Here is a 12,180-nt window from a genome sequence, read left to right on the forward strand (position 1 = left end):
TTATTACAATATTAGATAATTTGCTGTTTGGACCGAGTAGAATAGTCTTTTTATTGTTTTTATAAACAGTTCTAATTTGAAATCAACAAATATAATATATTTTTGCATTTTTCTTTAAGGTTGAAATAAGACACTATTTAAAAAAATTGGCTTATGTTAAGGCAATTTGTTTTGAGTGAAAAATTTTGAAACAGAATATAAATTTAATGATTTTTTATTAAAACTTCAATGTTAGTATCTTTTTAAAAGAATTTTATTGTAGTTTTATTAATTATTACTCTAAAAAGTAAATTATTAAGGTTTTTTTTTTTTTTTGAAATTTTATTTAACAGGTAAGATGTAGAAACCTATTTTTTTAAAAAATAGTTCAGTGTTTTTTTTATTTTTTCACTTCTCAATTTTATAATATCCAAACATATCTATTAATTTTGGTATTGTATTGCCTTCCTTACAATAATTAAAGACAAATTAAATTCATGATATGATATTACATAGTTTTTTTTTTTTTTAAATCAAATTAATTTTTTTTTTAATTTTCCATTAATATATACGAAAATAGTTTTGTTCATTTTTTTTTTTTGTTTTACTCTAAGCAAAATATTAAATTCATCATAACTCCAGAATAAATGGATAAATATTTTTTTTTTGTTTTAACATATATGTAAGCATATAATAGAATATAATATAATATAATTAATATATTACAATATAATATAATATAATATAATAAAATACAATTGAAAGTATTCCTTTTTTAATCCCATTTCATTCTTTAAAGTAATAATAAAATACTACGTAAATATATGAATATACTTATAATTTTTTTTTTCTTTAACAAAAGTTTAATTAAACAAAAAAACCGATAAATAATTTTTTTTATTTTTTCTTTTTTTTTTTATAGATTTTTTTTTCCTTTTTTTTTTAAAATAATACATTAAATATTTTTCCAAATTTCTTTTTACCATTTAGATTTCAAAAAATATATAATCAAATCTATCGATACATCATTACATCTGTACTTTGATACATGCACATATATGCATCACAAAGAAGTCTTTTTGCAAGTTCTGGTAGCATTTTATCATTTGCAGCTGCCTCATTTATTGTACGTGCACCTTCTTCAGATAGCCATTGAGGTAAATCTGGTACAGTAACCAATTCAGGAATATTATATCCATTTTGTTCCCCTAAAATACCATATTAATAAATATTCTTTATAAAGTTTTCAATCAAATATTAAATTTTGTTTCATTTTAATATACCTTTTCTATCAGCCATTGAATCAAAAAAACACCATGGTGCATCTAAACCAGAACCAGCTTTAACAAATGCAACATAATGTGATGTTTCAATACAAACTACAGCAAATAATTCCATAAATAAACGTGGAACATTTAAATGTTCTGCCATTATTTTAAAATCTTGTGGCACAGATATTTCTTTTGGGGTATGATTTGCCCTAAAAAACAAAAAAAAAAAAAACATGATTGAAAAAAATAAATAAATTTATCAATTTGAATAATTTATTTTACCTTTTAGCATGGGAATGAACGGTTTCCAAACATTTTTTACAAAAAGCTGTACTTTCTAATCCAACACCACACTGTAACATACCAAAACATTCACGACATTCATACTCTGCTAATTTTCCACACACAGAACATTGTCTTGGAGCTAAAATTACATATTTATGAATAAGTAATAAAATATAAAAATAATATTTTTAATAAATCTTAATAAATTTTAATTATTAAAATTACAATCTTCTATAATATCAGTAACATCAAGCACTTGGGATGGTAAAATTCTTGGATACATTTTAAAATTTTTTCCAAAACGTGGCATTTGTATTATAAGACACGATGGTACTTCTTTCAGTTTAATATCTGATGCTAAAAAACTTTGTTCAAAAAGCTGTTGTACTGATGGAAATGATAAACGTTCATCTTTTTCAACAAATAATTGATAAAAAAATGTATCTTGCCCGGAACTTAACTGAAATTTTAAGAGTTCCATTTTTGAGTCTTTTTCTCATTAAAGTTTTATTACTATTATCTTACTTTAAGAAATGGGTCTGCTCTTAATATTTGTGCTAACAAGCTATTTAAAAATTCTTCAGGATCTTTTTCTTCACATGTTAAACCAGTTACGGAACTTAGTTTTTCTAATAGTTGCCTCAGTTTCATAACTCTGTCAGCTCTTACAAAAACATTTTTACGTAATGGATTTACAATTTCTTCCCTTAAAACTTTTTGGACTTCTTCGTAATGTGAAATATCCTTTCAATTCACAAAATAAATTTTTAAAGCATGAAACTTATTTGTATTTGTAAAAAATTACACATACCTCTGGTTCTGGTGGTCTAAATAATAAGGAATCAAAAACACTAGTGAATGTAAACATTGCAAATAGTGTGGCATCTAAATAGCATGAATTGTGATGACCCTGAATTCCTTTAAATTTCCCACATATTTCTTCCAATTCATCAAGATTTAAAATTTCTGCAATAAAATCAAATCGATAAGACGCAATTAACTAGTGACAATCATTTTTATTTACTTAAGGGAGCAACCGAGCCCACAACTGGTGGACATTCTACTTGACCAAACATTTTTGCATCTAAAGCTTTTGCATTTTTTCCACTAATATTAATAGGTAAATTATTTGATATACCAGTTGCTCCAATGACTGAAGACGCTTGTGAAGAAGGAACTTCAATTTCTAAAAATCTTCGATCGATAGAACATTGACTTGGGTGAATGAATATTGCTCTTCCTTCAGGACATTTAAAATATCTAATATGAAATTAAAGAATTCAAGTAGAATCAAAATTTTTGAACACAAGCTAATTAAAATTATAGAATAATATAAAATTTATTTTTATATACCTTACTCCATTATGTACACCATCAGTTAAATTTAATGGTCTTTCACCTGGATCATCTTCCAATTCAACTCCAACCATGACATTTTTCGATCCTTGTGGGACACCAATCCATTTAATTACACCATATAAATCCTCACAAACATCCGTAGAAACTTCAACCATTGATCCTACACCTAAACCTGTATCATCTGGAATTTCACTTAATGGTGATGGCGGTACAAAAATATCTTCAGGCTCATTATGCATTACATTTTGTGCTTGTACTTGTGATGAAATTAAATTTGTATTGTCATATAATGGCTCAATATTTTTCAACTCTGTAATATTAAAAAAATATCCAAAGAATTAGTAATTGAAATTCTGAGTAAAAGTAAATAAAATAGAATAAATTGAATTTCAGCACAAAGTGAATAACCTGCAAAATTATAATATTCATCATCATCACTCCATTCAAAGTGCTCCAATACTGTTAAGGGTATTTCACTAAAACTACAGCGGTCTAAATCCATTTTTCCCCCAATTGAACCAGAATAAATTTTTAAAACAATAATCTTATCTTTAATTTATAAATCCTATTTTCTAACTCTATTACTCTATGTTCTGTAAGCCCTTAATTAATATTTCTTGTTATAACTTTGATTATATTTTTTTTTTACTTAAGAAATTCAGGAAGTCTTTTAATGTTCGAAATATTACAGTGAAATTATTTTCGGAAAATCAAAAACTAAAAATAGAAATTATATGCACTAAAAAAATGTTATTTTGAAATCTGCCAGATGGAGTAAGTTGTTGTTTGTTTTTCTTTCATTTTTCAGTTTTTTAAATTTATTTTTAGAAGTTTCAGAGACTAAGGGAATATTGATATTCAAAGTAAGTACCGTTAGTTGTTCTTTTTAAATTGAAAGTTTTACATTAGTTATTCAATTATTATTTTTTAATTGCCGCAATGACCTTTTTTATAAATTCGATTTTAAATGATATTTAAATAATTTGAATAGTTGATGAATATTACTTACTTTTTTCTTTATTTCCTCTTCCAATATTTGAATTTCTTAAACCCCCTATAATTGAAGAATCATCAAATGAACTATTATTACTTATTGCTTCATTTACATGCTTCATATTCTCTTTATTACGCTTATTATCTATATTTGATTTGGAACTCATAATATGTGAAATTGGATTTGCTGATTTATTTCTTTCACTTTTCCCAAAACTGCTAACACTACTATTGCTACTACTACTTATATGCACAGAACTACTTTTATCAGTATTTAATACTAATGCTGCATCACCAGCTGTAGAAGGCCAATTTGTACCCAATAAATCAGCCAAATCAACTTCATTTCTTGGATTATCTAGAACAATAACCTTACTTTCATTCATAGTTGATTCTTTAATATCCGCTGTATCGATCACAACAATATCACGATCTTCAAGGCTCAATATGGTATTTGGTTTAACAGTCGTCGTTCCAGAAGCCAATGGCTTTTTTTTATTACTTAAATTTGAATTACTTGTATTAATATTTCCACTATTATTTAAGTTAGATTTTGGTTGCTTTAATATGCTAACCGGTGGAATGTTTTTATTTGTTGGTGTTTTAATTGATGATTTTATAATTGATTGTTGTTGTTGCTGTAGCTGTTGTTGTTGCTGATGAAGCTGTTTTTGTTCTAAATTTTTTTCATAATTTTCAACACATCTAACGTATTCCTCATTTGTTAACGTTATTAAATTTTCGTCGTCTCTTTGATGCGAACTTTCTTTTGAATCACTACAAAATATTAATTTTTAAAATAATATGTAAGAAATATTGAATTTAAACAAAAAAATTAAATTAAAAATAACATTTTCTAAGAGATATTAATTTTGAAATTATGATTAATAGCATGATTTATTAAAAAACAATTAAATGAAATATTAATATACCAATTCCCTGGCAAGTTGAATGTAATATGGTGGCCATTTTCTTTTGAGTTAGTTGAATTAGCGCTCGATAAATCAGGAAAATTAGTATTTGTCGCTTTATTTCTTTTATATGATGGAGTATTTGTTGATGTACTTGATGTAGATCTCGTTGTTGTACAGGTATTTGGAATATGGGAAGAATTTACAACTCTTGAAGCATTACAACTATTAAAATTTTTTTTAAAATTCTTTTGTTCCATTACGGGGTTTTCATCATCACTAGGTATATTTAAATCATTCTCTTTATTCTGTTTGTCATTTAAGCAATTATTATTATCAATTGCTGCTAATAAACTAAATCTATTAGAATCTACATAACTGTTCCTGTTAGTAGAGGACGAATTTTGTCTTAATGAGTGCCGTTTGGGTGATTGTCTATTAAAGGTTTTTATATTGCTGTAAAAATTATCGTTAGCGGTGGTTGTAGAAGTGAAACCTAAAGCTGATCTAGCACGATCTAATGTTCCACACAATAGATCACGTGTTGAAAACTTAGGTTTGGAAAGCGTTTCTGTATCCTGTTCAATATAATTTGCAGTTACAATAAGAGATAGATGAGCATCACATTTTGTATATTTTTCAGCAAAATCTATTATTTCATCGGCTTGAGGAGAATATCCATTCCCCAAAGTCTATATGGTCAAATAATAAAATCAATATCTTTATCTTAATTTTACAAAAAAAAACAATATTTAATGAAAGTGTAATTATTGAAAACAGATAACTAACACCGCATTAAAATTAATTTAAAACTACATTTAATACAAATAATATTTACACATTCAATTCATTCTATATCATAAATAATATAATAAGCAGTAAGTACAAGTATCGTGCAAATACATACTTTTCATTATTAGGTGAATCTTCAACTTTCCAAATGTATTGGCTTAATTTTGGTGTATATATTTTAAAGGTTTATCACTTTGGAAAATGAAATTTCGATTAAAGTTTTTTTTTAATATTATATTCGGCTATCCTACTTAACTACATTTATTCATTTTTCTTTAAATTTAACAAGATTTGGCACATTTTGTTAATACCATCTATACGTTTATATAGATTACTCTATACATATGTAAGGGGATTAAACATAAATTAAATGTTGGCAAATATTAGTTAGCTTAATGAATTTCGAGGTAGTGTTAAATTTTTCTCTAATTAGGTAAATAATCTCATATATATGTACCTACCTATACCTACCTACGTACATAAATAAAATGTATAACAACCTGTATTTTACAATATTTCAATACACAAATTATTTTATCATTAATCATTTTGGAAAAACGTTAAGATAGGCCAATCTTTAATCTTTATTCATATCTATTTATTTTTTCATATCTGTTCTAATTTAATTACCTACTGGTAGATAAAGTTAATTTTTACAAAAAATTTCATATTAATTAATAATAATACTACGACTTTTTTTCATACAATGATGAATGCAATGACTCACTATACAAAATTACACAATGAACAATGATTTAGATAAAAAAAAATTGGATAGAGAAATGTTTTATTTACCAATATTTCAATTGCAAAATAATATCCGGGGCCAATTTCAGGCACAAGACCAATATGCCTTATTATACCACAATAGGATTCTGTTTTTTTAAATTTCCTTCCGGAAATTAATAATATATCTTTGACTTTTTTAAATAAACAATATTTTATTAATTCATTATCCTGAGCAAATCTTAATCTTTCTTTGGCATCTTTAATAGCAATCAAAAATGGCCAACAATCTTCAGAAACTTCTTTTAAATCAGAGCATTTGCATTTATATAAATTATCATAAGCTGGGTTCTTATTAAAATAATCTATAATTTGAATTAAAACATTTTTGAAATTATTCACTTTTTCACTTGTACGAACTAAAGTTCCACTGTCCAAAGGATAGGATTGTACATCATCTTGTAAATCTTTCAATGGTATTTGAACAATAACTTCTGTCCTACGAATTGTAATAGCAAAACCTCTTTTTGATCCCATTTCACAGCCAGCATTATATAATTTAATATTCTAATTCTAATTCTACAACATCAAGAAAAAAAAAACAACTCAATAAAATTAATAAAAAAGAGAAATGAATGCAAAATGATTTACAATTCCGATTCTATTGCAATTAGTACTAGGTATTTTGATCACTTTATTGAAAAATATATTTTGTATATAACAAAAACTTTTCCATGTTTTTTATCGGTAATTGCTTATTAAAAGAAATTGTCTAATGTTAAAATATAACATGCATTCCTTTAAATTTAAACTATTAAACTTACAACTTATTACCAGTATTAATTAACAAGTTTTATTTTATTTTTAGAAAATAGTTATATATTTTGTCAGAAAAATTACTTTGCGTAAAATCTTTCAAAACTTTCAATGACAGTCATTATAGGTCTTTGACATTTATTTAATTTGTAATGAATTATAAGGGTCGTATTCGAAAAAATAAGGGATGGCAATCACAGTAATTATTATAATACTAGCATTTTTGAAAAAAAAACTTGAAATAACGATTTCTTATACTTAACGGAACTTAAAGAGATATGGTTGAATTAAAATTATGCTCTAGTTTCGAAGTTATTTAGTTTTTGTTAAAACAAAAAGGTAGGATATAAATAAATAGGACTCATAACAAAAATAGATTAATAGTATTCAGAGACGGTGCCCAACTTAAAGAAATTTTAATTTTTAATTTCGTATTAGGATCGTGTAATAAGAAAATAATTTGCAATGTTTTTAAATTAGATTTAGAACTGAAAAACTTTCTTGGTAAATAAATTCATTTAAAATAATGAACGACGTACAAGAATAAAAAGAAACATTTTTTAATTATTATGTATACCTTTGAGTTTGGATATCTTGATATTTTTACAGGTTTTTAGTAGGTTTTAGTTTTATATGAAAATTAGTCAAAAATTTAGGTGATTAAAAATAAGTTTGCGAGTTCTTTCAACGAATTAAAGAACAAATATCTTCACAATTTTGTCATCAGTTTAAACCTATTTTCCTAATGCACATTCCAAATTTATTGTATTTACAAAAAAGCTGATTCCAATAAACAAATGCATATACGTATATTTTTGATCTTCTGTTTTTTTATTTTTTTGTTCTACAAGATTTTCAATCCTCAAATTTGATTCGTGTTGTAAACCGTTCTTTAAATAACAAAACAAAATCTAAACTAAAAATAAACCAATTATTCTACGTTTCACTTATAAAAATGAGTTCCTTGAAAATGTATTCGAATCTTTTCGAAGTAATTGATATAAACAATATAATCCAGTTACGCCTAATCCTATTCCACCTCCAAGAGCACATTTTTTAAGACCAGCTAAAATTAAATAAACAAATAATTCAAATTTGTTAATATTTGCAAACAAATATTTAATTAACAAACCTGTTGACTTATACAGCAAACCAGTTGCTGTGCCGGCTATAACTGTGTTAATTTCATCTTCTTCTTCTCTGATCCATTGTAAAAATACGCCGAATGCGGAATACATAACAGTTATTGTCCCTAAAGTACTGGCAGTTGCAGAACCTTGTTTCATAACATGATTTAACAATCTAAAATACCACCAAGGGTTAAGTTTTTTTTAAAAAGGTACTAAAATTATATAAATGAACAAACAAATAAAACTAATCATAAGATGTAATAGGAAAAATAAATAGAATAGACAAATCAAAGGTGTACAAATCGAAATGTTAAAATTTTGACTTGAAAACGAAAAATCTTCATTCAATTATTGCTTTAAAAACCTAACTGATTTTAGTAAAAAAAATTTTCTTGTAAAAATATTAGAATGTTTAAAATACTTAAGAAATTGGAAAATTTGATTAGGCATTTTTTATATAAATTGTTTCTTACTGAGTTCTTCTTAGTTTTCCAGTTTGTTGTAATGCAGCGGTTGCTTTTATTCCATTATAAAAGCCTGCTAAACCTCCTATACCTGCTCCGGCCATAGCAGCTGTACCAATTTGAGAAAATGCTAACTCGAATCTACCTCGCTGTCGAGAGGCACCTTCTGGAAAAATAAATTCGGGTTGTGCTTGTTGTAAAAATCTTGTGTCATAATTTAAATAAGGTGAGAGTGGAGCAATTTTTTTTGTTTCATTTGTTATTGATGGCGAAGATGGTGCAGAAAAATCTAAAAACAAACAAAATTTTGTTTAGAATTCTTATTTGTTCCAAAATTGCATAAGCATATTCGCGACTCTTACCAGATGATGAACCAATGCTACCACCTAGGGACAAAGGTTTACTAAGATAATCATCACTCATTATTTATTCTTTGGAAAATGCTAATTAATTCTAGGTTCTTTATATTTTTTCAAATCCAAATTTTTTATTGAATTATTTAGTAAGACTTTTTTTACAAACTTAATTTAATTTTGGATCACAACATGACAATACGGGAAAAAAATGAAACTGGTAAAAGATAATGACAGTATTATGTTTGACAAATGTCAAAATTTCACGTGTTGTTTTATTACTACAAGTACAGTGTTCTTCCAAAGTTTTTGTCATTGCAAAAAAAGTTTCTTGAAAAGTTACGCTTCAGTTATCATATAAATTATTTTTAGGTCCTTTTTCGAGTTATCAATTGTGTTAACTTAGTAAAATTAATTAACTTTTTTAACTGAGCGTGTTTTTTCTAAAATATACTATATAACTTGGTTGTATTTGAAATTTGTCAAAATTACAATCACGATATAAAATTTTCATTTAAAGACTACATTTTGTTTTGAAAAAAGTATTTTTTGCTCAAGAAGAACATAAAATTAATATCAAACCAGAATTTGTTTAAAACAGAGTGCGAATAAAAAATTTGGAAATTTTTTCTAGAACAGAGTTTTGACTTTATTATTTTCTACCACGTCTCTAATTTTACATATACAACAAATAAAAAAATTAAAAAGTTATAACCAAAACTTTATCAACCCCATTGTAATACATAATCGACATTGAAAGAAAATCAAAAATAAATTAAATCTCAATCATGCGCAACTGATTGTATTAAATGTGTGAAATGATTGTGTAGCTGAATAATATTCTTCTGACATTGCGAAGTTCATTAATCACTTGTTAAGTGTTGATAAGATTGTTTTGAAAATATTTAAATGATAATAAACTCGCTCAGAAGTTTTTATTTCAATTTAGTTGTTTTGACATTATTAATACAAAATGTTTTAGCTAGAGAAAAAAATATTTAATAATGCGCTATAAAAAATTATTTATATATATTTTGTTGTCTTCATTAGGTGTATTGCTTTTATTTTATTTAAATCGAAAATCGACTGAAAATGTAAGTAAGCATTTAATTCATATTTACTTTATAGATATTTAAAATATGTCCAGATATTTATAAAAATATTTTAATTTAGCATTCCAAAAATTTTAGCAATAAAATTCCAATTATACTATGGTGGACAAGTATTATTCCCAATTATGATAGGTAAGTGAATACTAGAAAAAGATTGCATAAATCTTTATTATTCAATAATTAAAATTTTAGATCAATGGAATGTGGTTTCGCATCTTGTCGATTTACTGTGGATAGGAGCCTTTTAAATAATGAAAATACAAAGGTTAAAATTTTTTAAATTTTAGTTTGCATGCTAAATAAGTCTTTTAATAGTGCCAATTTTATCTATTGATAAAATATCGTTTGCACATAAAGGTTCTTTTTTATCATGTTTACAATATACATACATACATAGTTTTAATTATTTTTTATTATTAATACTTACTCACTCCGGAATCAATCGTTTTAATCTCATATTTTCTGTTTGATAGGCAATAGCATTTTATGGATCCAATTTAAGTGTAACAGACTTACCTTTACCCCGATCAAAAGATCATCTATGGGCCTTGTACCACGAAGAATCACCAAAAAATGTTCCATTTTTATATAGCAAAAATATTTTTAAACATTTTAATATAACTTCAACTTTTAGTAGATATAGCAGTATGCCTTTAACCGTGCAGTATTTAAACAATTATGATTCATTAAGAACTCGAAAATATTTAGTTCCAATTGGAGAAAAAAGTAAATTACGAAATAAATTGGCACCAGTTGTATTTCTACAATCCATTTGCGATACAATGTCAGGAAGGAATGAATATGTTAAAGAACTTATGAAATATATTGATGTTGATTCATATGGCAAATGTTTAAATAATCGAGAAATGCCGGATTCGTATGTTATAGAAAATAAAATCCTAAAATTACATTTGAAAAAAATATTTTTTTTTATAGCTTAACGAATGAATATTTACAAACGCTGAATACGGATGAACTTTATACATTTTTAGCTCGTTATAAATTTGTTATATCGTATGAAAATGGAGTATGTAATGATTATATAACTGAAAAATTTTGGAGGCCTTTGATTATAGGTTCAATTCCCATTTATTTCGGTTCACCGACAATCAAGGTATATACTTGCATCAGAACACTAATTGAACTAAGTTAAATATATCCAATTTATCTTTTTTTATTTAGGATTGGATGCCAAATCCAAAATCTGTGATTTTAATTGAAGATTATAAAAGCCCTAAGGATTTAGCAAATTTTCTAAAAAAATTAGATAAAGATGATATTGAATATAATCAATATTTAAACCATAAATACTCACAGGAAGATCCAATCTCAAATAATTTATTAAAAAAAACATTGCTTGAAAAAGAATATGATACTAGCGATGATATTTTCAATTCTTTTGAATGTTTTATTTGTAAGAAAATTCATAGTTATTTTGAAGCCATTGCAACTTCAAATCATTATGATTGTGAAAATGGTACAAAATATCCTAAAATGAAGACTGAGTTTAAAGAATGGAACTCCTGGGAAAGTATTATAAAATCTGGAAAATGTGAAGGAGATGTTCTTGATAAATTTTTGATAAGAAATAAACCATTTACGGAAAAAGATTTTCATTTGGAAATAGAAAAAATGTTTATACAAGGACAATGTTAATTTTGTTTTTTTTTTAGAATATTAACATTTTAAAATTATTTAATTAATATAAAATATTATACCACCATTTAAAATTATTCTCATTATTTTTGTTAAAAAAGTTTCCATATTCAAAATATAATTAGTAAAATGTATAAAGTCATTATTCATTATTTTTGTTAGAAAAATAGAAAGTATTTTAATAAAATAAAAAAATATGTGATAAAATTAGAACATTGTAATCATGATGATTCATTAAGGTTTTCTGTATCATTTAATATATTCACTTTTTTCTTTTGGTTTTTTCTTTATTTTTTGCGATGATATTTTCTTGAGTTCATATGAAAGATGTAA

The 12,180-nt window shown here is 25.2% G+C and overlaps 3 protein-coding genes across 7 annotated transcripts; 1 reads left to right on the forward strand and 2 right to left on the reverse strand.

Annotated features, from left to right (window-relative positions):
• Positions 1–670: 670 nt before the first annotated feature.
• LOC129615702 (uncharacterized) lies at positions 671–7,255 on the reverse strand. 4 transcript variants are annotated; one of them, XM_055531063.1, is made up of 12 exons: positions 7,141–7,255; positions 6,386–6,895; positions 4,820–5,490; positions 3,904–4,664; positions 2,889–3,204; positions 2,560–2,795; positions 2,347–2,501; positions 2,061–2,279; positions 1,761–1,995; positions 1,533–1,674; positions 1,263–1,459; positions 671–1,187 (listed from the first exon to the last, which is right to left on the reverse strand). In XM_055531063.1, the coding sequence occupies exons 2-12, from the start codon at positions 6,851–6,853 to the stop codon at positions 994–996; spliced, it is 3,594 nt and encodes a 1,197-aa protein (XP_055387038.1). In that variant the 5' UTR covers positions 6,854–6,895; positions 7,141–7,255; the 3' UTR covers positions 671–993. The 4 variants fall into 4 exon arrangements, with proteins under 4 accessions (XP_055387038.1, XP_055387062.1, XP_055387055.1 ...); XM_055531087.1 differs by having other exon boundaries at positions 7,151–7,168; XM_055531080.1 differs by lacking the exon at positions 7,141–7,255 and adding an exon at positions 6,968–7,054.
• Positions 7,256–7,916: 661 nt separating this feature from the next.
• On the reverse strand, positions 7,917–9,291 carry LOC129615728 (mitochondrial import inner membrane translocase subunit Tim23). Its single transcript, XM_055531098.1, has 4 exons — positions 9,089–9,291; positions 8,736–9,015; positions 8,265–8,434; positions 7,917–8,198 (listed from the first exon to the last, which is right to left on the reverse strand). The coding sequence occupies exons 1-4, from the start codon at positions 9,147–9,149 to the stop codon at positions 8,080–8,082; spliced, it is 630 nt and encodes a 209-aa protein (XP_055387073.1). The 5' UTR covers positions 9,150–9,291; the 3' UTR covers positions 7,917–8,079.
• A 732-nt stretch (positions 9,292–10,023) lies between these two features.
• On the forward strand, positions 10,024–12,148 carry LOC129615874 (alpha-(1,3)-fucosyltransferase B). 2 transcript variants are annotated; one of them, XM_055531277.1, is made up of 6 exons: positions 10,024–10,173; positions 10,253–10,323; positions 10,384–10,456; positions 10,665–11,068; positions 11,128–11,305; positions 11,374–12,148. In XM_055531277.1, the coding sequence occupies exons 1-6, from the start codon at positions 10,084–10,086 to the stop codon at positions 11,845–11,847; spliced, it is 1,290 nt and encodes a 429-aa protein (XP_055387252.1). In that variant the 5' UTR covers positions 10,024–10,083; the 3' UTR covers positions 11,848–12,148. The 2 variants fall into 2 exon arrangements, with proteins under 2 accessions (XP_055387252.1, XP_055387261.1); XM_055531286.1 differs by having other exon boundaries at positions 10,042–10,173; positions 10,270–10,323; positions 11,374–12,146.
• The last annotated feature ends 32 nt before the right edge of the window (positions 12,149–12,180 follow it).

This window comes from Condylostylus longicornis, unplaced genomic scaffold (assembly GCF_029603195.1).
Source record: "Condylostylus longicornis isolate FDR11 unplaced genomic scaffold, ASM2960319v2 ptg000005l, whole genome shotgun sequence".
NCBI classification, from domain to species: Eukaryota; Metazoa; Arthropoda; class Insecta; order Diptera; family Dolichopodidae; genus Condylostylus; species Condylostylus longicornis.

Excerpts from the sequence above, each read along its gene's own strand:
- LOC129615702 (XM_055531063.1), bottom strand. The coding sequence starts at position 6,853 with ATGGGATCAAAAAGAGGTTTTGCTATTACAATTCGTAGGACAGAAGTT. Across the intron at positions 2,796-2,888 it reads GGTGTACATAATGGAGTAAG|ATATTTTAAATGTCCTGAAG; the intron begins GTATATAAAAAT and ends ATTTCATATTAG. Across the intron at positions 1,460-1,532 it reads GTTCATTCCCATGCTAAAAG|GGCAAATCATACCCCAAAAG; the intron begins GTAAAATAAATT and ends TTTGTTTTTTAG.
- LOC129615874 (XM_055531277.1), top strand. The coding sequence starts at position 10,084 with ATGCGCTATAAAAAATTATTTATATATATTTTGTTGTCTTCATTAGGT. Across the intron at positions 10,174-10,252 it reads ATCGAAAATCGACTGAAAAT|CATTCCAAAAATTTTAGCAA; the intron begins GTAAGTAAGCAT and ends ATTTTAATTTAG. Across the intron at positions 11,306-11,373 it reads TCGGTTCACCGACAATCAAG|GATTGGATGCCAAATCCAAA; the intron begins GTATATACTTGC and ends TTTTTTATTTAG.
- LOC129615728 (XM_055531098.1), bottom strand. The coding sequence starts at position 9,149 with ATGAGTGATGATTATCTTAGTAAACCTTTGTCCCTAGGTGGTAGCATT. Across the intron at positions 8,435-8,735 it reads GGAAAACTAAGAAGAACTCA|ATTGTTAAATCATGTTATGA; the intron begins GTAAGAAACAAT and ends GTGGTATTTTAG. Across the intron at positions 8,199-8,264 it reads TTTGCTGTATAAGTCAACAG|CTGGTCTTAAAAAATGTGCT; the intron begins GTTTGTTAATTA and ends ATTTAATTTTAG.